The sequence below is a fragment of the Penicillium nucicola genome, assembly GCF_028828085.1.
Source record: "Penicillium nucicola strain IBT 29836 chromosome Unknown utg000002l, whole genome shotgun sequence".
In the NCBI taxonomy this organism is placed as follows: domain Eukaryota; kingdom Fungi; phylum Ascomycota; class Eurotiomycetes; order Eurotiales; family Aspergillaceae; genus Penicillium; species Penicillium nucicola.
This window is the reverse complement of record NW_026643126.1, coordinates 1,871,205-1,895,837: the sequence shown is the minus strand read 5'-3', so window position 1 is coordinate 1,895,837 and position 24,633 is coordinate 1,871,205. Positions and strand designations below refer to the sequence as shown.

General features: G+C 47.1%; 10 protein-coding genes across 10 annotated transcripts; 4 read left to right on the top strand and 6 right to left on the bottom strand.

Moving 5' to 3' along the window:
* Positions 1-207: 207 nt before the first annotated feature.
* Positions 208-1,760, bottom strand: N7511_002477 (aldehyde dehydrogenase family protein; the record flags this gene model as incomplete). The annotated part of the gene is made up of 2 exons (XM_057124902.1): positions 208-1,263; positions 1,344-1,760. The coding sequence occupies 2 exons, from the start codon at positions 1,758-1,760 to the stop codon at positions 208-210; spliced, it is 1,473 nt and encodes a 490-aa protein (XP_056987061.1).
* A 240-nt stretch (positions 1,761-2,000) lies between these two features.
* Positions 2,001-3,613, bottom strand: N7511_002476 (uncharacterized protein; the record flags this gene model as incomplete). Its single annotated transcript, XM_057124901.1, has 4 exons — positions 2,001-2,086; positions 2,141-2,388; positions 2,438-3,309; positions 3,359-3,613. 4 exons carry the CDS (start codon positions 3,611-3,613, stop codon positions 2,001-2,003), a joined length of 1,461 nt encoding a protein of 486 aa, XP_056987060.1.
* Positions 3,614-3,647: 34 nt separating this feature from the next.
* Positions 3,648-4,693, bottom strand: N7511_002475 (class I SAM-dependent methyltransferase; the record flags this gene model as incomplete). The annotated part of the gene is made up of 2 exons (XM_057124900.1): positions 3,648-4,338; positions 4,395-4,693. 2 exons carry the CDS (start codon positions 4,691-4,693, stop codon positions 3,648-3,650), a joined length of 990 nt encoding a protein of 329 aa, XP_056987059.1.
* Positions 4,694-5,804: 1,111 nt separating this feature from the next.
* N7511_002474 (uncharacterized protein) lies at positions 5,805-7,145 on the top strand (the record flags this gene model as incomplete). The annotated part of the gene is made up of 1 exon (XM_057124899.1): positions 5,805-7,145. One exon carries the CDS (start codon positions 5,805-5,807, stop codon positions 7,143-7,145), a length of 1,341 nt encoding a protein of 446 aa, XP_056987058.1.
* Positions 7,146-8,033: 888 nt separating this feature from the next.
* N7511_002473 (uncharacterized protein) lies at positions 8,034-8,495 on the top strand (the record flags this gene model as incomplete). Its single annotated transcript, XM_057124898.1, has 1 exon — positions 8,034-8,495. The coding sequence occupies one exon, from the start codon at positions 8,034-8,036 to the stop codon at positions 8,493-8,495; it is 462 nt and encodes a 153-aa protein (XP_056987057.1).
* A 1,286-nt stretch (positions 8,496-9,781) lies between these two features.
* On the top strand, positions 9,782-10,960 carry N7511_002472 (tetratricopeptide repeat protein; the record flags this gene model as incomplete). The annotated part of the gene is made up of 1 exon (XM_057124897.1): positions 9,782-10,960. One exon carries the CDS (start codon positions 9,782-9,784, stop codon positions 10,958-10,960), a length of 1,179 nt encoding a protein of 392 aa, XP_056987056.1.
* A 1,043-nt stretch (positions 10,961-12,003) lies between these two features.
* Positions 12,004-13,919, bottom strand: N7511_002471 (inorganic phosphate transporter; the record flags this gene model as incomplete). Its single annotated transcript, XM_057124896.1, has 3 exons — positions 12,004-12,293; positions 12,350-13,774; positions 13,841-13,919. The coding sequence occupies 3 exons, from the start codon at positions 13,917-13,919 to the stop codon at positions 12,004-12,006; spliced, it is 1,794 nt and encodes a 597-aa protein (XP_056987055.1).
* A 3,271-nt stretch (positions 13,920-17,190) lies between these two features.
* On the bottom strand, positions 17,191-20,512 carry N7511_002470 (uncharacterized protein; the record flags this gene model as incomplete). Its single annotated transcript, XM_057124895.1, has 4 exons — positions 17,191-17,476; positions 17,543-17,925; positions 17,986-20,418; positions 20,462-20,512. The coding sequence occupies 4 exons, from the start codon at positions 20,510-20,512 to the stop codon at positions 17,191-17,193; spliced, it is 3,153 nt and encodes a 1,050-aa protein (XP_056987054.1).
* An 814-nt stretch (positions 20,513-21,326) lies between these two features.
* Positions 21,327-22,727, bottom strand: N7511_002469 (uncharacterized protein; the record flags this gene model as incomplete). The annotated part of the gene is made up of 1 exon (XM_057124894.1): positions 21,327-22,727. The coding sequence occupies one exon, from the start codon at positions 22,725-22,727 to the stop codon at positions 21,327-21,329; it is 1,401 nt and encodes a 466-aa protein (XP_056987053.1).
* Positions 22,728-23,204: 477 nt separating this feature from the next.
* N7511_002468 (uncharacterized protein) lies at positions 23,205-24,577 on the top strand (the record flags this gene model as incomplete). Its single annotated transcript, XM_057124893.1, has 4 exons — positions 23,205-23,537; positions 23,592-23,681; positions 23,736-24,478; positions 24,541-24,577. 4 exons carry the CDS (start codon positions 23,205-23,207, stop codon positions 24,575-24,577), a joined length of 1,203 nt encoding a protein of 400 aa, XP_056987052.1.
* Between the last annotated feature and the right edge of the window lie 56 nt (positions 24,578-24,633).

Below are 24,633 nucleotides of genomic sequence, written 5' to 3'. Positions count from 1 at the left end.
GTCAGCACTGTTGAGGTACCGTTTTCCTTTTTCGTCTGTTATTTTGCTGGAATGAAGTGGGTCATGATTATCCCCCTTGAAGTTAACAGCTGACGAAGTTGCTTCATTCCAATGTATGTCCAGCATGTTATCACCACCCAATCTATATATCCATTTTGTGTTTCTAAGTGACGGAAACAAAAAATTCATATCTCGTTATGTACCCATTCATTTGGGGTAGTCCTTAATGTGGTGGCTCTTCAGCTTAACGAACTGCTCGAATCCGAATCTACTCAGAGTCACACCACGACCAGAGTTCTTCCATCCAGTCCAGGCGAGGTCCTGTAAAGATGTATTGTTAGCAGTGATAGGATGACTACTGGAAGGGGTTGTACTCACAGGACTGGGGAAGTCAGATCGATTGATAAAAACGGTGCCAGCTTCAACGCGCTCAACCAGCTTCTCAGCAGCAGCAATATCCTTACTCCAAACACTAGCAGTAAGACCAAATTCACTGTCGTTCATAAGTTGAACAGCTTCGTCATCACCAGAGACCTTCATAAGTGGAATGACAGGTCCGAAGGTCTCCTCCTTCATCACGACCATTTCATGGTTGGCACCAGTGAGAAGTGTGGGCTTAACATAGTTTCCATTGGGAGGGAGATTCTCAAAAGTCTCGTTGGTAGGAGTCTCGTTCTTCGCACCCTTCTTGACAGCATCATCAATTTGAGCAAGGATAGCCTCCCGAGCACGTTTAGAGACAACGGGTCCAATCTGGGTCTTCGGGTCGGAAGGTTCACCGACACGGTAGTTGCTCAAAATCTTCTTCACCTCTGCAACGAAACCATCGTAGACCTTCTCATGGACATAGACACGCTCGATAGCGCAGCAACTCTGTCCGCTGTTGAAGATAGCCCCGTCAACGACTTCTTCGGCTGCCCAGGCAAGGTCAACGTCGTCCCGCACGTAAGCCGGGTCCTTGCCGCCCAGCTCAAGACCAACATTCACAATACGATCCGCAGCGGCCTTTTGCACTGCTAGGCCACCGGCCTCTGAGCCCGTGAAGCAAATGTGGTTGACCAATGGTGAGCGCACCAGAGTCTCGATGAGAGTGATTGATCCACTGTGGAAGAATTGGAGCACGTTTTTGGGAAGACCAGCTTCGGAAAATGCGGAGGCAAACTGCTCGGCAATTGTAGGGGTTTGGGGCGAGGGTTTCAAAATAACGGCATTTCCAGCAAGGATAGCGGGAATCAAGCTGTTAACAAGGGTGAGGTACGGGTACTATGGAGATGTAAGTTAGTTATATGCTGTTCAGGAGACTGTCATTGCATCAACATTAACAGTTTTGGCTTGAAACTCACGTTCCAAGGGAAGATAATCAGCGCAACACCGACAGGGAAACGCTTGATGTACCGTCTGAAGCCCTTTTCTTCTTCCCCAGATACAATACCTTCTTCTCCAAGCACGGAAGTGCTGATGCGAGTCAAGTATCGGCTGCGCTTGATTGCGGTCGCGACTTCGACGCCGGTGTAGGCAATAGGCCGGCCCATCTGCTCAGTAACCTCGCGGGCCAGTTCATCCTGCTTCTTTTCGAGGATATCCAGTGCCTTCTCAACAATCTTCTGTCTTTGCTGGAGAGTAGTGGACTGGGAGAATGATCGGAATGCAGCTTGGGCGGACTCGGGGATCTGTCTCAGATCCTCAGATGAGACCCCAGAGCGAGTGATAACTGGCTCATTGGTAGCCGGAGAGATAGTGGTGATAGTTTCCAGAGACATCATGAGTATTTGATACTTTACAAACTTATGTAGAGAAGAGCTAGAGGAATTGGAGAAGCGAAGGGATGAGGGGCAGTCACGTTATCTTTATCTTATCGATGAAGTCATAGCAACTCAAGTCTACTTCTATATATCTCTCACCAGTCGAGCTCCAGCCCAGGCATAAAGGTAGTTGTGCTGGTACCAATTGACACTGTATGATGTTAGTTGGCTTGATTGACCTGCTGTCACGACCTCAACTCACAAACTACTCCGGCCAGCGATGCGGGGCAACGTGGCCCAGGAGCCTCCGAGCATAACATTGTGCTTGCCATCGAAAAAGTCCGCTATAAAAATTTTGATTAGTCCAGCATGAAGAAATGTGCATGACAATCACTTACATGTATATCCAGGGTAAATCTCCATTGACTTGAATCCCTTGTGTGGCGTTAATGATGTGCTAGTCCATTCCCAAACACCTCCCATGTCCCCTTGACGAGCTAACTTGTCACCATTGGGAGTAACTGGAATAGGGTGCCAGTTCTTGAATCCCACATTGCAGCCCTTGAGATCACGGAAGAGTCCCTGGTCAGTGAAACGGGGTTTCAAATCATGGGAATACGACCCATTGGTCCCATTGGTCCCATTGCTGCATCTGCCGTTAGGTTCCGATCTTAAGTATAGTATGGGGAACATACATGTGGCCATTCGTAGCTTGACAACCCTGAGTATTCTCGGCGTGCTGATAAATGCTCTTGGCCTCCTCAAAGGTCGGGATCCTGCAGCTCATCCAATCTGCATAGGTCGCGAGTTCGTCATACGAGGCACTCAGCGGCCAGTCCTGTGCATACTTCAAAGCTACCGGCCCAAATACTGTTCGCACAGCAATCCTGTCCATGGAAAGCCCCATCGTGTCAGAGCTCGATCCAGCTTGAGCAGTTGAGTTGCCAATTCCATTCGAAATGGGATTGTCTGGCCCTGGGATCAGCACCCAAGATGCAGGGAGTGTCTGGAGATTATGAGCTTGCAGATATTTTGCATATTCGCCGTTGGTGATGGGTCGTGCTTGGGCTTCAAAGGCATGTACATTGACCATTCTTTGAGGCTTCTCATTGTCCCAACCGAAAGAGCTCTTGGGCATGATCTCTTCGTCGCAATCATCCAAACCAATTGTCAGCGTTTGTGCCGGAATACTGAACCACTTGTTTGGTTTCTCGTTCATTTTGGCCTTTCGACTGATATCCTCAAAATCTGGACGTGGAACTCCCGTAGGTGGTAAGCTCTTGTCGCTCTGAAGTAGCATGTAGAGGAAGGTCTCCAGGTGCATGGCTTCATGTTCAAAGCCAATCCAAAGAGCCTCTCCGAGAGTTCTGTCTTGTTGTGCAGATCCTTCCTCTAGAATCGATTGCGCGCGGTTTCGGACTTTTTCCGAATAATCCAATATTTCATCCAACTTGGGCCATTCATCGGGGATTTCACTGTGGTTATGACATTGTTCCGGGTCTTCAACATCTGGGTCGATCCCCCGCTCAAAGATTTGTTGATAATATCTAGGCTCGGTGGGATCCTCCTGTGTCGCGCGGGTTAAATGTATATCTATTGATAGCGAAATTAGCGACGAACACGAGTTGAAGTTTGAAAAGCATACCGAAGAATGTTGGGATGTGACCGAGATAAAATATCAGCGCATTACGCAGCTTAATCGGCTTGGACAAAAGCTCTTCACGGGCAATCATAGTTTTGGTTGCAAGATCCCACGCAGTCCATAGTGACTGGAAATCTTCGATGGTTGGGATTGGCTGAATTGCGTACTGCGAGGGGTCTGTAGATGTATGAAGAGCAGCGGGCGATAGTAGGTGGATATCTATTACCATGTTAGTTAAAATGGACAGAGAAATCGAAGGAAGCTCAAATCTCACGATAATCATCAGTGGAATTCCCAAACTCCACTTGAGAGATGAGGTCTGCCTTTCGCCACAATGCATCACGTTCACGCCGGCCGTATTTCCACGCTTCTTCAAAGACAAGCTTTTCACCCCTAGGGATTTTGATGCCATTGATAACCACATCGACCTTGGGAGCATAGCAAGCTTGATGCCGTCCCTCGTGGCTATCATACCCAGTTAGAATCTCCCATTCACCGGATTTGAAGGCCTCGAAGCCAAGCACAGCGTTGGCATGCAGTAGGCCATTTTCATAGAACTGGCGGGTAATTCCTTCACTATCGTTGTAAGCCTGAAACACCTTCTCGGGATTCTTGCAGGCATCCAATCCGATCAACATGAAATCCGAGGGACCCAGCAATTTGGAAAAACCACCCAAGAAGTCGGCGGCACTAGAGCGACCAAAGTTGCCCATAGAAGATCCCATTGACATGACAACTGTTGGTCGCTGTCGGTTTTCCGGGCTTTGCAGCCAACCAACAGCATCATCGTAGGTTCCATGAAGACCATGGAATCCCACATGCACGAATTTCTCGGGGGAGATTTCGGAGAATGTCCGCTGCAATTCCACCAGCGAAAGATCCAACGCGTAATAGTCCACTTTCTTTTCTGTTCGCTCACATTCGCGGAGGAGGATCTCGATCTTGCGCAGATTTCTATAGCATGTTAGATGCAATTGTTGTATGGAGGGTATAGTGTATGTGTAACTGACCCACTGCCTAGTTCCACCAATTGCGCATTTTCCGGAATGCGCTCGACTATCCGCTTGGCGTGGTTTGTCAAGATCTCAATTTCTGTATTGGTAAGATAATATTCCTCCAGGTATGTGATCTTCTCAAAGAGCTTCAGCCCCTTAGCGTCGTATAGTAAGAGGGTAGGGAATGTGCGCGGTGTATCCGCCGGTGGGTCCAAGTTCTTGTAGATATCATCAACGAGGGAGAATTCCATGTCATTCTGGTGAATGTCGACGATCTCGACCGTGTCGGTATTTCTTAACGCTGTAGGAGACATGGTTGAGCAATCTTGAGAGGTCAGATGAGTACAACCATCCAGAATATTATTATGACGAAGGTAGAAAAGAAAGATTCACAGTGACGTCTCAACTGCCGCTCTTACCTGGAAGGAGACGATGCCAACCTCTATGACAAATTATTAGACAAGACCTGTGAGTCTTCGAAAGGGAAATCAAGCTTGGAAGAGAAAAAAATGGCAAAGGAATATCCTCATGTTACATTGCAGGGGCATTATATAAACCCTCACCAGCTCTACAACCCGGTTTCGTCTTAGTGAACGTGTTTGCATCACCACCCCCGCAAGTCTAGATTCATGGGCTGATCGTGTAAGCGGCTCAGGGCGGAACAGATCCAAGTATTAGATTGGATTAGCGAGCCTTTGACTCACCCGATTTATGCCGTCTGACGTCGAATCTCCCAATTGTTGTTTGCATCGCCAGTCGAGGCGCTGAAGATGTGGAGAGCTCCGGGCATGGTGAGGTCATAGCGCTGTTTGTCTGATTTGCAGTTTGATTTGACTGGTTTGCACTGATTTGCACAGTTTGCATGTATGTTTGGTTTGGCTGGTTTGTATGGGCGGTGAACAGGGGCAGTTTGACTGTTCAACATCTACGAGTGTCTTACGTTGGTTGTCTACTGTACAATTTTTAAAGAGTGATAGATCCACGAGTGATGATTGGCTGCCACCTTTCTGCTCAAATATAAAGCTTTTTTTTAAGGTTGGTTGGACAGTATTATGAATCAAGGTTAGCCCTTGTGACGTAGAAGTGAGCTCCAATTTCCGAGACACTAGGAAAACAAATACTACGTCATTTCTCGCAATGGACAATTTTAAGAGATCATGATAGAACGTAAATTCCTTAGACAAACAGTTGTTCTATGCCCTTGATCTCTTTGTAGAAGACAAAGGCCTCTCTAGGATCAATGTTCACAATGCAACACGTCATCGCTTTCACTGCTCTTCCTTGCCCCTGGCTACTACCGCCTCAAATTGCATAAAAGACTCCCCACGACCTCCGAGTAGAGTATAAGTTAACTCACAAGTATTTCAAAAAAAAAACCTATCATAGATGACTCCTCATAGTAGGTTTCATCTGCCTAGACCCACCATGATGCTGGACAAGATCCATCATTCTCTCTCCAAGCAACAGAGAGAATCTAAGCCGAGAGAGCCTCTGCCAGACGACCCTCAATCACACAAATATAATGTAATCCGTCAAGTCAGTCGAGAGCATGTTCAGCTCAAAATAGCCGTATCTCACACAAATGCGACAATCTCCGAGCTGACTGGGCTGCTTGCAGCATACGATGTCTTACTCACAGAAGCCACCTCCATTGACTTGAATGCCGATTGCCCTTCTTCCCAGATCGATAAGTCTTCATATGTCGAAAATTACTGCTTTGATACTAGAAGCCTTGCCCTAATGTTCTATGACCCCGCGGAAAGGTGTCAGGCGGTCCACTGGGTTGTTGACGAAATTGTTTGGAACAATATTCAGCTGGCACTAGCCTTATCCTGCAGAAACAAGGCAATCTCCGAGATGACCAAGTTTCTTGTAGAATACCAACTTTTACTCACCCACGCTACCGCCAGTGACCATGCTATCTACAGTGGCGATTATTCTCCGAGTGACGACGGTTCTCCTAGTGACAATGGTTCTTTTAGTGACTATGATTCTCCCAGCAAGGATAATTCTCCCAGTAAGGGGATTTCTCTTAAGGATGAAGATTTTCCGAGCGATAAGCCTAACTCTGGTGACCTAGATACTAGCCATATTTCGAAACAGGTGCTTGAGCCTTGGTCTATCGAACGTCGTTGTCTGGATGCCCATACCCTTTATCAACTGTACCACGACCCATTCTCCTTGCAGCGAGAAACTTTTCACATACTGCTCAACGAAGTAACATTTACTCATGTCCCACGGGATATCAAAGGTAATTCACCACTCCTGTCTACTCGTGAATACAACCGGCTTTTCAACCCATCTTCCCTTCAACCAGAAGGGACATGGATCGAGGATATTTGGCTCTGCTCAACCACGGACACATTACTTGCAGAAGCAGAGCAAATGTGGCTGGATGGTGACTCTCAGTGGGCATACGAGATCGCCGATGAGATTTCTGAAAATCCATCTCTGTCTCGTCAGGACTTTGTGCGATGCAAAACCTTTCTTTGTGCGATCCTTCACTTTCACAGGGACGAGCACCTCTCCAGTCAGCTTTTTCATAAACTATATGATAGCCACGTTGACGGCGAATTTGGTGGGCCTGGAAAGGAGGCCTACCTCGGTGCACTGTGGTTCATCGAAGCCAAGAGTCTCATGGCCGCGGAAAGATTTGAGGATGCTAACTGGTGTTTCGAAGAAACTATCATGAGTACCCCTCAGTACAGCATCAAGGCAGGTGAATTGCAAATCCTGTGCTGTTCAGTTGATGAGTTCCGAGAGTGATTACTACTTTCCAGTAACTTCAGTAAAACTCCCTTGCCGGGTGCTCAGATCTTTCTTGGTCGTTAATTTCTATTCCGATAGGTTAAACCTTTATTTCTTAATTCAAATAATTCAATTACACACTTTGAAAGCTATGATCAATAGGACTCCAGATGACTATCAGTAAGCCTTTGAGAGTGTAAGTTTCAGAAGATAACAACCACCATGAACCGCTGGAGTGCTTACTTGTAGTAGTAGATTTTCAATGTCTACGATAGGTCAGTTCTTATAGACCACAAATCAGAGTAGTACAAAGCATTTTATCTGATATTTTTCTATTCAAGTAGGTAGGGTAGACAATAAAATAGGGAAGTGCTAAAAAGCCACCCCAATTGCTACAAAGCCAATTAAATCCGACTAGTAAACTAGCGGCATTTTAGCGCCTTTTATATACTGTAATTTAAATCAGATTTTACCCTCAAAATGCCCCAGATAGGGAGACATGGAAGTGGGATGTTGGAAAGACAGATGGTGCACCTGCGATCGTTCTTTGTACCTGGATGCCTTCGGCACCAGGTTTTTCTTATGTTTTGGGCTATGGGATTTGTATTTATGTCGAGCTGGTACCTAGTCTCTCGTTGCAAGGACCAGCTCTCTTTCTGCGTTGTCGTCAGGCGTACGGTTAAGTTCTTGCTTCAACTGGATAGAAGCGCCTGCATCGCCATTACGATACTATTTAGGCTGCATCAGGTTAATTGAACTTTGATTGATTGATTGACTCACGCTGACACGTGACCCAAGCTATCCCCTGGAGGCCCTTGGATTCATTTGGTAGATGTCCCGTCAGCAACCAACCCTTCTCTCCCACTGGAACACCTCCTCTCGAAAAATCAGCAATTTGTCCTACAAATGGATTCATCTTCCAGCTTGAGCCAAGCCAATTCCTTCATTGCGGCTGGTACAGTCTCGATAGTCTATGCCGTTGACAACAGCAATGTCATCAAAATCCGTCCCACATCAGGGGAATTCGAACGTCAAGCTTACGACATTGAAATTCGCTCTTATAAACGGCTTGGACACCATGATCGCATCGCATCTTGCAAAGTGACCCAGAAAGGTCCCATATTGGAACGTGGAACTTGTCTTCGCGGCATGCTCCGGAGTGTCGGCGAGTCTGCCATTCCCTGGCCCATGAAGCTTCAATGGGCGCTGGAAACTGTGGAAGGTCTTGCGTATATCCATAGCAAGGGAATTATCCATGCAGACGTTGGCTGTCACAATATCATCGTGGATAATGCCAAACACGCCAAGTTTATTGACTTCGCTGGCTCCGGTATCGACGGCGAAGCCCCCTTAGTCTGCTATGAGTAGTGTAGCTTCCAGCCTGGCATTAAAATTGGCATCCGCACAGATATATTTGCTTTTGGGTCAATGCTGTTCGAGCTTGAAACAGGCCGCGTCCCCTATAACGAGCTGGAAAGAACTCTGGAAATGGGAAAGCTAGTGACAGTTGTTGAGGGGTTGTTCTCACAGCAGAAATTCCCACCTGTGAAGAGTTTGGCCTTCGGATCCATTATTTCTGGTTGCTGGAATATCAAATACGCTTCAATTGATGAAGTCTATCGAGATATTTCACGTTACTGTGAGAATGATTCGGACGTAAGGCTAAGTCGGGAGGTATTGGGTACTAAATGAAGCTTCCTACGTATAAGACTTTGTCTAATAACTTGGATACGTGACCTTAGCGATAACTAAGAGTAAGTCAGAACGGCGATTATCGAGAATCAGAAGTCATACAAACAGCAATTTATGACCCAACTAATTGACATTCTGGACAGCTCTTGTGGTCTACATTATGAAAAACAAGACAGTTGCTTTGATTCAAATCGTAGGATAATTCGAGGGAATAAAAATTGTCGGAAACATCAACCTAGTGAATAAGTTGCTCAGTCGATCTGGGAGTGTCTCTTAACATGCACTGATTAGTTAGATAGAACATAGGTAGATGCCCAATCTGGATATAGTTATTCCATAAAAATTTCGGGAAAGCATAAACAAAGAAAGCTAAACTTGTCTTTCCTTTTCTTCTTGCGTTGATTGGGCGAATTGAGATCTTATCCAGGATCACGCCTCATCTAATTATCCGAGAGAGGATGTTATATGGTTACTAGTATTGAAGTTCCAGGCTTCTATTTATCATACAGCGGGCGCAAATATAGATACCAATACTGAAGGTAGCTAACAGTTTTGAAGAAAATCAAGTATCGCTTTCAGCGCCTTGCGAGTGACTCGTTTACTCTAGTCTGTAGTTCGTGCGTACGGACAAAGGCGAAGTAAAACAAATAAAAAAATACATCTGCCGAATTAGTTTCATTGGCCTACTGATTTAGGCTCTGGATATTCTCTTATCAAAGGTAGCATCTATCAATAAGCCTGAAAGTAAACAAAGAAGAACAAATATCATTGTTATTAAGACCCCAGGACTGAAACACTGTGATTCTTTGTATATGAGACCCCTTCTACTTGTTCACTCCCTATGTACGCTGGATGACTAGTAGATAAATAGACACCACTGCGCTGTATTATCCAGCAAGTTGTTTCTCTATGGTCTTTTCTGCACACTTCCAATCTCACAATTTATCCCCATAGCTAACAATATGGCGTCTCCTATTCCCAATTTGTCTCCGTCTTCTTCTGCCGATACCCAAGAGGGCAATACATTATCAGACTTGGTAGGCAAGTATGAAGCACTCAATGATCCAATCTTCCATCGCATTTCCCCCCTCTCGGTAGAGGAGAAACTTCTCTCCAGTTACCAAGCCAGCAAAGCGACTGATGACAAGGCCAGATGTTTCGGTTACATCTTGAATGCCGAATACCCATCTCCACCAACCAACCTTGCCTATCGACTTCGAGATCTGGGAATCAAAATCCTCCTCCGCACAGCACAAGTATGCATTATGGAGAATAACCCTAAAGAGGCGGAGAAGCATACCCAGAATGCAATTGAGATTGCAAGGTCCATTCCAGACGACATCGTTATCGCTAGATGCCAATTCTGGCTTGGTCGCATTGAATTCTTGCGCCAAAACTTCGATAAAGCTCATACACACTTCACTATGGCACAGAACTCCGTCATGGACGATGATTGTATTGAAGGCGAGGAGGTCCGCTTGTACATGGATATCACACGCCATGGAATTAGCGAGGCGGGTCGTGTTCGCCGATTGGAGGACTACAAACGCGCTTGCAAAGCTGGTATCCGATACGAGCCTTCTAAAAACGATTCTATTTCCCTTGAATCCCGCAAACGCAAGCGACCAATCAGGACTTGGAGGAGTATACTTGAAGACCCAGAGCGAGGAATCGAGCTTCCGATCATTCTTAGTGAGCCACTTCGTGGTAAAATCTCGCCTATCTACAATCGACTTCGGCCACGAGCCCCAAAGCCAACTGTTGTTCCCTTGAAGACCAAACAAGAGTCTGAGCCTGCTTCTGATATTTCTCCTGGCCTGGATTCTCACCCAGTCTCGGAAGGCTCCAAAGTAACGCCATCCATCGAGTCTGTCATCACCGCAAAGAAGATCAACAAGCCCTACCAATTCGGCACTACAGTTGAGTCCTCCCAGATGAAGAAATTTACATTTGGCTGCGTCCATGTTGGTGTTTCAAAACGCTACCGTCCGATGAATATTTTCCCACGTCAACCTGGTGAGTTTGTGATGTCTAAACGTGACTGGGAGTCAATTGAGAAGGGGGCTAGAACGGAGATTGTTACTATGGATTATTTGAGATGTGAGATAGAAGGACTGGTTCTGGTTGCTGAGGACATCTGAGAATGATACAATCTTAAAAGTATTCCACACTTGTTGGAATGCAGGATATATATCCGTTTGATCACTGTAGGATATTCGATTTGAATAATCATTTTCTGTGTTCTCTGTTTTGTTATGATTGAATACAATGATTTTCTATGAGAAATTTCAAAAACAATTGTTTTAAGCCAGTGAATATGTTTTGAGTATGTTTCCTGACACTGAAGATTCAAAATTGCAATGCACCAGCTCCCTGAAGCTGAACTTTTCGATCTTGGGTCCCTAAAACGTGACTTCTACCATCAAACAGTTTCCTGGTCTAGCGGTTATGATTTTCCGTTAACAATTGCTTCAAGCATCTGTTCCGGAAAGGTTCTGGGTTCGATTCCCAGGGAAACTAATTTTTTGTATCTCGGGCAAAGTGGGGAGGGGAACTTGTAGCAGCTTAGATAGCCCATAGCAAGACCTCGGCTATATTCTTGTGTTGTCTTAATTCCCCGACTGTAGGAAAATATTTCATGAATGTCGTCTAAGGTAAATAATTAGATTGAATGCACCGCTCAAAACCTATCGTCGTTTTTCTCCCATTGAAAAAGAACAATTCGACCCGTCGGTGATTAGTAAGCATAATTGCAAACACGAGGTCCCGGAGCTGTTGACTGGGGCATGTTGAAGGTATAGAATTTGGAAAAATAATTGGGAGGTTGCAGAAGGAGTCTAAATGATTCGATTTTCTCCGAGGAAAAGGACTATCATTGGCCCATATCCACTGGCAGTGCCGGGGAGATAGACAGGGAAAGACCTGACGGACCGTATCTAAATTAAAATCCGACTCCAACCTCGACGCAAGAACTTAAATGATCACATTATCTTCACCCAATAGGGGACAAGGATTTACATTGACTTAGAATAGCAATAAAATGAAGGTTTTGTAGCTGCCAAGTGCGGTATATACACCAAAAAAAAGCAGACATGAAGCATCTAAAGAATGGATATCGAAAAAGTAATTAAGTTTTACACATATGGCTCGTTCCAAAATGAGCTCCAAAATACCGAACCAAAGTCTAAGATAGGAAATGGGGAGCGTTGATGACCAATCCCATGAGACAACCACCAAGGGTGCCTGCAATGGGGATGGTCATGATCCAAGCAAGCAGCAAGAGACCAACACGCTGCCAGTTAACAGCCTTGAAGGAGCCATTGCAGAGACCGACACCGACTGTGGCACCGGTGATACACATAGAAGTCGACACGGGCAGGGAGTATTGAGAGAAGACCAGGACAGTGATGGCAGCACCCATTTCCATGGAGGAACCACGGGAGGGGGAGTGGTATGTGATCTTGTTACCCATGACTGTAGCCGGAGAGTTAGTAAAGGACAGAAGAGACTGGGAATAGTGGAATGCATACCCTTCATGATGTTGTAACCGTATGTGCAGAGACCGATAGAAATGCAAATGGCCAGGACGGCAAGTTGCCAGATGGGAACGGGGTTCTTGGACTTGGACGGGTCACCGGTCGACCAGGCAGAGTAGATGGCAGCCCAAGGACCGACGGAGTTACCGATATCGTTGGCACCGTGAGCGAAAGAGGCAGTGCAGGCAGTAATGATCTGGATGAAGGAGTAGGTGTGTTCGACCTCGTTGGGGTACTTCTCGGCGTGGGCGTAGACGCGCTTCATACGCTCACCCTCGGGGGTACCCTGGATACCGCTCTGGGCGCTGTGGATATCATAGTGGAAACCGTAAAGAAGACCGACGGTGAGGATAGCGGGGATACGCTTGGCCATGATCATCATGTTGCGGAGTTCGTAGATCTCACCGGAGCCCATGGGGTTGTCGCGGAGGAGACGCATACCCCAGCCGAGAGGACCGCGGCTCTGGAGGAGCTTGGCAGTGTGGCGGGCATCAGACTGGGCCATGAGTTCCTTGTAGGAGAGCTGGTTGGCCTCGAGCTTCTCGACGGAGCGCTCCTCGGTGGAGGCGGCAACGGAGGTAACGCCAGTCTGGGCTTCCTTCTCGTGAATGTGGAGGTGAGTGTCTTCCTCCTCATCCTGGATAACAGCGTAGTTAGGGACCTTGGCGACCTCCGAGTCGGTGGGAGTAGGGCGGTTGAAGAGGAGAGGGCCCTGGATAACGTGGTACCACTTGACGGAGGCGTCCTTCTTGATGATACGGGCGTGCAACCAAGGAACGAAGAAAATGGCAGAAAGGAGACAGACACCAGCACCAGTGCCAACAGTAACGGCGGCAATGTACCAGGGGGCTTTCTTGCTCAGGCCAAGGTTAGGAGAGCCCTTGTAAACAATGGAAAGGGTACAGATAGTGGCGGCAACGAGGAAGAAGAAAGGGGCGGTCCAGACAGCCCAGGGGATGGGGTTGCGGCGCATGTGGACGATCAACTTGATGAGCATGAAGAAACAAGCACCGAATCCACCAGAGATGACGGGAGCCATGCCCAGACCAGCGAAGATGGCACCGAGACCCTTTCCATCGTTCCAGCCCCACTGAACCTTGGAAGCACCGACAGTAGCAACACCGACACCAGCGACGGCAGAGATGAGAGAGTAGGTGGAGGAGACGTGAGCAGAGTGACGGGTACACCACATCACCCAGGAGGAAGCCGCAGCGAGAGCACAGGTGAAGGCCAGCATCTGGACACCGGCATTGTTCTGGAAGGCGGAGGTAGGGATGATGCCGTTCTTGATGGTTTCAGCAGTACGGGCGCCGACAGTGACTGCTCCAAGGAACTCGAAGATTGTACCGAGGACCATGGCCTGACGGTAAGAAATAGACCGCGAGGAGACACTGGTAGCCCAAGAGTTGGCGACATCGTCTATAGGAGAGACATGTTAGTATAAAGTCCCCATTGGAAACAGGAGAGAAAAGGAATTGAACTGACTTGCACCGTTGTTGTATGCATCAAGCATAGCAAACAACGTGCCAATGGCAAAGATGTAATCGTACTGGTGAAGATACATCTTGATGGCTTGATGGCTTGGAGATCAAGTCAGGGATCTATAGGGCTGTCGGTTTGCACACAGAAAAGGAAGCAAAGACGCACGGCTGCCAGGGCTTTTATGTACAGAAGATTCGTAGATACGGCATTGCACGCGTGGTACGCCCCGTGGCAGGCATAGCAGGCATGCTTGACATGGTCCTCGCAGTCCGGTTACCACTTTAGGCAATCCTGAACACACGTGCTGACCGGACTCGCAATGGAAGGACAGCAGGGATTCGCATGTCTCTTGGCAGAAAGCCAGAGCCAGCCGGAGTGATCTAGGTTGGGGTTGGTTTGCCTTGAGGTGGCTTAGAAGGGGGCGCTTGGTATAGGCGACCATTCAATGAGAGGGCAGTGCCAAGAAAAGAAGCTCGGTTCAGTGAGTTTAGGTCTCATGAAGCAATTTGGACAAGGTCTTGGCAGGGCCGGAGCGGACGAGATATTCCCATACTTTAAAGTGATGTGATTGGCTGCAAGGGGGCTTGGCGCATGTGGGGGCGCTCCTTACTCAGCCTATCACGGGAGGGGCAGTCCACACGTGGGTTGAATGGAAGGCTCCTGTTCCCCGGACTTATTACTTCCTCATCTCTTATATCTGCTGTTCTGTCTGTGGACTCCTCCAGTCTGTCTCCTGATGTTCTAGAAGAACTTGCTGATGCCTACACTCGATTATTTCTTGGCAAACGGAGACCCCCGAGCACGTGTCACTGTTATGTTTCCACGAAACCTGGGAGGTCAGATCCAGAGTTCGGAGAATACGTGAGTAAACGACTCATGTCGTATCAGACTCGATGACACGAGACACAACAGCTGCCGCCCAAACAACCCGGGTTGAATGTGAATTTCACGTACTGGAATCCTAGCTGTCAACATTCACGGCTTTCTCACTGCATTTCTCGCATGATATTGGCCCCACTCAGCTCAAGGCGTTCGCATAGGCGCATTCTTGAATTCTCCGCTCTAGCCTGGTTCGCATGACCTCGGGTGAATTGGCTAAGTCAGGAGCAGCTGCAGGGTCTTTCAGCCCGAATCCAACCAGTCGCAGTTCGTGTTCTATAGAATTGCTGTTCCAAAAGCCCATGATAGGCCGAGATATCCCTCTAGGGCACTAGCTGACTGTGATCTTTTGCCACGCCCGGGCGAAGGCTGGAAGCCTATTTCGAGCGTACAAGCGATGCGCTAGAGGCGAATGTAATAAAAAGATATCCATCAAGGCAGATGAACAAGCTGGTGGCAAAAGAATCCATTAGATAATTGAGAACGTGGCACGCAATTCATTGCTATTTGTGGATTTGCTGCTGAACATCGCTTGGGTATCGTGCTCATGTCCTCTTAGTCCAGAAGGCATTCTTCCTCATGACCTGTACCCTACCAACGGAGTCGCGTTGTCCGACAAGTTTTTGAGAAATAATTGTGAGCACGCTTCTTGATATTCTTCTTCCATGACCTTATGCATCAATCCATGGTGGAACACGCTGCTGATAAAACTCGAAATAGTGCTCCATACTCTTGACGTAGCGCTTCCAATACGTCTTTTTTTCACATCTTCCTGGGCGTAATCCCGGATTATGACTAGGAATATGGTCCTTTTGCTGATTGAACGAAGAAGAGCTTGGAATACTCCATAAGTGGAAGAACTGATGCTCAAAGTGAAATCTTCAGTGTGCTCTTCGCGAATGTCGCTCCAGGTGTCTCCACCTTCAACGGTCATAATCATATGCGATATCGGTCCTCATCACCGATGGGTCTTTAGGGAAAGCCGAAAAAGCCCGGAGAGGTCAGTCTGAAGCTGCGTCAAGGTTGTCTTCATGTCTGTGAGATATGACAGAATATGCCTAGAAGCTAAGCAGGCTTTGGTAACTGTTACAGCAGAGGCAATAAAAGCAAAAGAAAGATGGAAGAAGCATATACACTCCATCTGATAATCGAACGACGAAAGGTAAGTAGGTTTCTTCATTCCACTGGCATGTTTGCTATGCCAAGTAGTCTTTCTAGCCCCGCTTGCTCTACGTATATCAGAAGTGTCCTATTGAGCATCTGCCTTTGCAGTATATCTCAAGAAGATTCACCTGGCAATATAAGATTGCTGTTTATGAATACATTGTGCATACACAAAAGAATGTCCTAATACTCGATGATACCTAACAAAGAGGATTGTTGTTTTACAACATTGTCTATTGCATAAATATCTCACCACCCTTAGTTCATTGTGCACGACGCTGAGAAGTCAACGAAATATCTTTCTAATGTGATCGGAAATTGTAACAATTGGACACAAAGGCTAATGTTCAATGAACTTGTTATTCAAGTCCCGGAGAAAAAGCTAAATGCCATGTCTCTCAAAAGCGACATACGCTACTAGAAAATATGACCATTCACTCAGCATTTTGTCTATCAAAAGCAGAGTTATAGGTTAGTCAAGTTTGTAGAGATCGTACAAAGACATTTCTTCCAGATAGAATTTGAGAGGGCTATACATACACAGCAGTTTGCTCTGCCGCTGTCACCGTTGCAAACAAGTGGATGGCTGAAGCAAAAATTAGAGACCATGAAACTAAACGATGGATAGTTCGGCTGTTGACTCACGTGGGTGGGCAAAAGTCGGGTAAGTAAACAACCTATGTCACAACTAATGTTAAATTCTAAGGCTCTACTTGTAACAGCAAGGCAGAAGAAGACAATGGAAAGAAAATCATACCACGCAGTTCTCTCGCTCCTATCTAAGGTTAGAAATAGTAAATTATCCAGAAATCTTCATAGACTAACCCGTCTGTCAAGAGTTGGGGCGGCGTATGCCAAAGTGACAATGGCGAGAACGATGATTATGAAGCGCATTTTTGAGATTAGCACAGAGAGTAATACTAAAGAGTATAATGCTAGGCATAGAAGAGAAGAATTGGGTTCTTCATATATTATATAGCATGGTGTGGGGGGCCTGATGAAGCCCAACGATGTGCAGCTTGTGGCACGCCTTACAACATAAGTAGATGTCGCATGACTAGTTTTGAGACAAAGGACCAAGCACACAGTGGGACAATTATTACGAATTACTAAAGAGGAAACTGTAGCACAAGGAGGTCTGAAGCTAGGATTGAACACTAATCTAGCTAATTCAACCATAACAAGATTCTTTTCAGCAGCCAGAGCCAACCACGCAACGTAACAATAAGAAAACAAAGCAAAACCGCAAGTCTAAAGAATGTGCATTAATAGAAAGTTACCATGGAAATGAAAAGAGGAAAGGAGGTAGTCTACCGACGATAGGTCTTATCCCACAACCTTCCCATCCAAGACATCGGTTTCTCAATGATAACTGTGGGAACAGCTTGCAGAGCAAAGCCAACAGGGATAGAGAGGAAGCCAAGGACCAAGGAGTAAGCCCATTGATCACCGGTCAATCTCGTTATCGAGAACGCCCGGCCACCAACGAACATAATCAAGATTTGAGCGCCCATCATCACACTTGTGATGGCTATGAAGAGCCAATTGCGGTGGACTCCTTCAATTAAGTTGAATGATTTTTCGATTTGGCGATTGCTGTATCGACATTAGCATTATTATTTATAACCCGACGAAGAAGCAGAGAGCTGAAATGTGACGTACTTGTACATGTTGAATATTTGCATCCAGACATAAGTATTGAAAACAGCAGTCTGCAGCTGTGATGTTTGATGTTCGCCATGATAGGAGAAGATGGCAGCACCGGCGAAGTATAAGACAAGGGTTACGACCATTTGGTAGATAGACTGGCCGATGATCATCTTCCACATGATGGGTGTGATAAGTGGTGTCGATGTGGGTTCAGGCTTTCGATCAAGAATCCTGCGGGGAGGGGGATCCGTTGCCAGGGCCAGGGCTGCCAGCGTGTCTTGGAACAGATTCACCCACATCAATTGTACTGGGGTTAGGACGGATTCCTCTGATGAGTCCGCTACCGCAGAGACAAATGCTAGTCCGACTGAAGTAAATGTGATGGTGATTTGGAACTAGAAGGACATGAATGTTAGCGAAGGACTTGAACTTTGATATCGAAATGGTGTTCTCACCTGCAAGAATTTCTTCACTGCATCGCTCACAGCTCTTCCCCACATGATAGCTTTTACAATAGAAGAGAAGGTATCATCTAACAAAACGATTGAAGATGCTTCACGAGCAATTTCCGTACCGGAAATTCCCATTGAAAAACCAATATCAGCAGCTGCAAGAGCGGGAGCATCGTTGGTGCCATCTCCAGTGACAGCGACGACCCTGCCGAGGGCTTTGAGTCGTTGAACCAGTACCCGCTTATCCTCTGGACGAGATCGTGCCAGGACCTTCAATCGGGGAACTAATGCTTTCCGCTGAACATCATTGAGGGCTCTGAATTCATCACCTTCCATAACGACATCATCTGGACCTCTGATAATTCCACATTCCTCAGCAATGGCCCTTGCTGTAAGATGATTGTCTCCGGTAACCATTCGAACAGTTAGACCTGCTTTGTGGCTTGTCTGCACAGCATCCCATGCATCAACTCGCAAAGGATCCTTTAGACCAAGAATTCCTTGAAGTGTGAGGCCTTGCATGATTTCGTCAAAGTCGATACCTTCTTCGCCATTCTGGAGAGGCAACTGATCAAGGTCACGGAAGCAAATTGAAATAGTGCGCAAGGATTGCGAAGCGTACCGCGCGATTATCTCACTGACTTGATGGCTGTCAGTTTCTGTAATAGGGGACACATGGAGTTCTTGAATTGGTTCTCTAATCATAGAAGCACATTTCTTCAGGAGAATCTCAGGAGCTCCCTTAATATATGCCCGGTAGGAGCCACTTGGTAGCTTGACAATTGTCACCATGTATTTGCGAGACGCATCGAAAGGAAGGAGGTCGAGAATTCCAGCACTAGCACGGTCATGATCAAGGTGACCCAGTCCAAGATAATCTTGAGAGAATCGCAGCAAGGCTGCCTCAGTCTGAGAGCCTAAGAACTCTCTACCTGCACCTTCTTGACTTTCAATGGCGGATGAGTTGATTGCAATGGATTGTCTCAACAAAACAATTGTTTGATTTGAAATGCCGCCCATGCATATTGCTATGGACGTTTTCTTTTCGTCACCGAGGATATCAGGACTAGATGTTCTATCGGTGAATTGCGAGGCGACACCAAAAAAGCCGGAGACAACGGTCATTTTATTTTCTGTCAAGGTGCCTGTTTTGTCAGAGCAAATGTCTGTGGCTTGACCCATGGTCTCACAAGCCCGGAGTTGACGAACTAGATTGTTGTCTCTCATCATTCGAGTCGTGGCAAAGGACAGTGCAAGGGTGACAGCTAGTGGCAGTCCCTCCGGGACAGCGATTACCACCACTGTCAAGGCGAGAATGAACACGTTCAAGAATGACTGGCCTTTCTCGGACGGAGTCTCCGTGCTATGGCGTAGAGAAACCAGGAACTTGATAAAGAGAATGATAAACAACACGAGCGCAGCAATACCACCGAAGTTGGCAATATTTTTTGCCAGCCTGCTAAGTCTGACTTGAAGAGGAGTGAAGCCGGGCTCAGTGTCCAGAGAGAGTAATATCCGTCCATAGCTTGACCGCGTGCCAGTTGCCACAACAAGGAAGACACCCACGCCCTCCACAACTTTGGTATGTGACAGAATAAATGGATCGAGTTTGGATCCTTCACCAGGACTCAAACCGGTCTCAACCGCGTTCTTATCCACTGGGTCCGACTCTCCCGTCGCAGACGACTCATCACATTTAACCTGGTGACCCCTGATCAACACTCCATCTGCCGGGACAATATCCCCTGGACTGATATGGACAATATCACCAACAAGAATCTCAGATATAGGAACCTCGTGAGTTCGCGCAGAGCGAAGAACCCAGACATTGCGATCTTGTTGCTTCTTATTGAGTTTCCGAAACTTGTACTCTTTTTGATAGTCATTCGCCGCACCGACTACAGTAATAACAACAATAGCGACGAGAATCGATACACCTTCAACCCATTCCACGGGAGGATTGCTGGCTGAGTGTTTGGTACCGAATGTCTGGTACAGGCCCAGTGCAAGTGATATGATAGCAGCACCAGTCAGGAGAAACAAGACGTGGTCATTGTAAGCCGCCCACATCAACGACAGAAAGCTCGGAGGTGGTTTTGTCGGGAGGCGATTATCACCAAAACACTTCCTCCTATCGACATATCTATCATGCTGGGACTCTGTGGTGAGACAGCGCTCAGGGACAGTCACTTTGTCCGTGGATGTCGCATTGGTAGAAACAGCGGCAGCATCAATGTATGTCTCATCCAAGCTCAAGCCGGACTGTAGATCGGTTCGTAGTTGCGTTTCGAGGCCCCTTACACCACCGAGACCATGCAACTTTTGCACATCCCTAGACTGCACGAGATCGCCCAATGTGTCAGGGTCGAGTGAGAAAGGTGTGAATATCGAGTCGGGGGATAGTTCAGAGACCTGCTTCGACCGTGGCAGCTGCAGCTATGTGAGTGGGAGCCTCTTTTTGGGAATTTTGCTCACTTACGCGCCATAAAGAAGACATGCGAGACCTATCGGCCCCCGAAGCTGGCGTCATTGTGGGTGAGAGGGAGAAAAGACCCTGGAGGTGAGAGCTGGCTGTGAAATACACGTAAATACCGTACACTGTATGTACAATACTCTTGCGCGTCGCGGGGCTAAAGTGGAGAGACGATCGGTGGTAAAGGGGGGATTACTGTGGGTGCATTTTGGTCTTTTTGGTTAGAGTCTCAAAGTTGGACATGATGACAGGAAGCAGAGCATGTCGGTGTGGTCGTAAAGCAAACAAGATTCTTGCTGGCTACATATTGTGACCAACGAGGAAGTTTAGAGACCGTGATCAAGCTGGTGATACGATGGAATATTGATTTTTCACTTATTAAAATTCTAGGACCAAGTTTACTGCGGTCTTCATAGTAATAGGATTGCACTGCTAGTTAGGCGTGTAAATGGCTATCGTTTAGCAATTCGAGACAAGGAACAACTATGAGCACACAATGGTCAATTAAGTTCCCACTTTTGTCTGAATTCCAAGACTTCAAGATATTTGACTTGCATAGACCAACATTCAACCACTCAAGTGACACCTCGAGATCTACCTCTACACTGACAGTCTACTTTTTAGTCAAGAGGAGGCTGTGTAGATGCGCTGTACGTTAACTGCAAACACAATATAAGCCAGTGCTAAGTCTTGGCAAGGAGGCTGTGTTAAGTAAAAAGGCTACAAAGCCCCAGCCTAGCAATTTAGATAGACTTTGGCGTCTCATAAATCTCATCAATTGGTTCCTAAATTCATAAAACAGATGACTATAGATGCATGCTAACGGCCCGAGACGCCTATACCTCTCCACAATCTAACACCCCCAATGAGCCTAATTCAACGTTGGCTGTGCATTCTGATCTGCCGCTTCTACCCACGCTACTCTTCTCAAGTCTTCCAGTGCGGCAAGAGTGTCTGGATGGTCTTTTCCAAACATCTTTTCTCGGCCCACATACACCGTCTCTGCCATTCCACCCGCGACATCCCACTTGCTCTGTGACTGGTATATTGAGCCGAGGTTAGCCATGGCACTGAGAGTATATGGATGGTCTTTGCCGATCGTCTCCTCCATCAAGCGAAGTGATCGGGCTGCGAGGATCTCAGCATCGGGTGATTGTTGCTTCACTTGATATGTCATGGCGAGGTCGGCCATGGCGACTAACGTGAATGGATGACGTTCACCAAGAACATCCTTCATCACCATCGTCGCCTTTTCACCGAGGTTCTTGGCCTCTTCTAAGCGACCTTGATTTCGATAGGTAGACCCCAGGTTACTGATGGACATAAGAGTCTGTGGATGTGTCTCGCCAAGCACCGTCTCACTAGTCGACACAACCTCCTTCTCAAGACGCTCAGCATCTGGCAAGCGACCTTGTTCCCGGTAAGTGGATGCGAGGTTGGCCATGGAAGTGAGGGTGAAGGGATTGTTTGTTCCTAGCGAAGCACGACTGGTAGCGACGACTTCGCGTTCGAGTTCCTCAGCGGGGCCCAGCCTCCCCTGATCTCGGTACGTCGACGCTAGACTCAGCTTCCAGTTTAATAGTGAGGACAGTGAGGATCGTGAGACATCATTCTCAGATAACAAACTCTCTCCCAGATTAACCAACTCACGTGCAATCGTTTCCGCCTCGTCATACTGCCCGAGGTTTGTATAGGAGACCGCCAAATTTGCCATCGAGGCCAGCGTGGATGAATGTGTGGCACCCAGTGTCTTTTTCTTCATCTCAAACGTCTTCAAGTCAAGCTTCAAAGCTTCAGGCCAATGTCCCTGGCCCCGGTAAATGGAAGCCAGATTCGTCATGGACGCCAGCGTCTGCGGATGAGACTCGCCAAGCAATCTTCTGCGGAGATTCGTCACCCGCAACGCAAGAGGAGCCGCCTGATCCAGTTGTCCACGGCCCCAGTACGCCGAAGCGAGGCTATTCATCGCGGACATTGTGATCGGATTTCGTTCTCCTTGCAGAGCTTCACTGGTTTCCAGCACAAGGATACCCAGGTCTTCCGCGATTATCCATAGCTTGCGGTAAAGACATGTTTTTACCAGTGCGCCCAGCTCTTCTAGCGTTGTTATCGTTGCGTCGAGACTTGCGTCCGTGATGGTTCGTTCTTCGGCGGTTGTGAGGGCTTTTTCCAAGCCTTTTGCTTCGCTTGTCCATTCCCGGGCATGATATGTTGTTGCGAGATCAGTTACCCCCCTCTTGAGCGATTCGAGTGAGGGCGGGTGTCTGTCCATAGATTGGAGAACGGACCATTCAGCCCTGCGAGAGATGTGTGGGGAAGGCGGTCTATTCAAGCGATATTGGCGGAGGAGAGGTTAGATGAAGATGAACTTTGCGACCGTAGAGTATGCGGCTGAGAGTCAACGAATATGCCATGGACAGGTGGGGGGGGAGACGGGAATCCATCAGCCGACAATACAGCCAAGAATACTGGTAAGTTCTCCAGTTGTGATAGTCCTTCTCCTGTGGCTGGTACGGTTATTTATCGGCAAACACATAAGGCTGAGAAACGTTGTTGCCTGTTCAGCCCTATCCGTCTCGTATGCGCTAGTAATAAGGCTGAATGTGACGGTAAATTGCCAAATACATCGAATACTGTCTAATACAGATACCATTCCTGTATTTGCAACTGCTTATGTTTTCCCCCGGTCGCACTTTCCCTGGACTTCGAGACCTCGACTTACTTGGGGCCATTTCCAGCGTGTCACAGAATGCATCTTTCTCAAACATCCTCCCGACTTCATATGGCTGACTGCCATGTCCCTGATCCAGATCCCTGGACTCGGTTCCAAGCCTTGATCAATATGCCCTTGCAGACAAGACTTCATATCAACTATGGCCTCCCAGTCATGGTATTGCTACCGCTAGCAGCAGCAGCGAAGATATTCAACTGGCATGCCACAATCGTTTTGGTGGTCAATATCGCGGCGATTGTCTTCTTATCGGAGGCCATTTCTATCTCTTCCGAGGAACTTGAGGAATACCTGGGTGAATTGCAGGGAGCACTTCTCAGTGCGACATTTGGCAATACCGTCGAGCTAACAGTGAGTGAGAGTGACCGATTCTGACATGCGTCCAATTGAGAAAGTGCTTACAAGATGCAGGCTGGAACCCTCGCCTTGGTCCATGGAGAAATCGCATTCGCGCAATCCGTCATGGTGGGCAGTATTCTCTCTGATATTCTTCTGGTAAGTATTGATGTATATCATGGACCAGTGGACTCAATCTCATGGCCGTCTTAGGTCTTCGGTTGCTGTCTCATCACAGCGTCATACAACAAGGACGTCTTGGAGTTCAACGGCGCCTTGGCAAAGACACTCTCATCATTGATGATGATCACAGCAGTAGCACTGCTTCTACCAACAGCACTATACTCGACATTTCCAGTATCCGAAATTGACGACAGGGTGCTTTCTTTCTCACGTGGAACTTCCTTCGTGCTACTTATTCTCTATGCTGGATATCTTTACTTCTACCTCGGAACCCACAAGCACCTCTTTATCTCACACGAGGACACATCCGACGAAGAAGATGAGAATGCCGAGTCATCAGCACAAGAAAAACCCGTAAATCTGTCTTCTTCGGTGTTCAGATTGGTGACAGCTGTCGCAGCAACGATCTTCTGCACGGAACTTCTGCTCGAAAGTGTTGATGATATGGCAAACACTCTTGGGACTTCTCATAGCTTTATTTCCCTGGTCTTTATTCCAATTGCCAGTAACAGTACTGAGGGTGTTACTGTTGTCTCTTCCTCACGATCTGGCAATACTGACGCTGCGATTCGAGTGATTATCGATAGTCTTTTGCAAATCGGTCTTTTTGCGATTCCTTTCTTAGTGGTTATGGGTTGGTGCATTGCCGAACCAATGACTCTTTTCTTTGACTCTTTCCAGACTGTTGCTATGTTCTTGGCTATTCTGGTTGTCAATCATTTGTTGAGGGATGGGCAGTATGCTTACATTCATGGGGCGATGTTGATTGCGCTGTAAGTGCCTTTTTACTTCTAATACGTTTGAGCGAATACTGTTACTAATCCATCTGTTCCAGTTATTCTGGACTAGTTGCCGCATTCTACACCCGCTAGGCATTCTGGGATATCCGGAATCTACTATTGAGATCTAATCAATTTCTTGCGCAGAA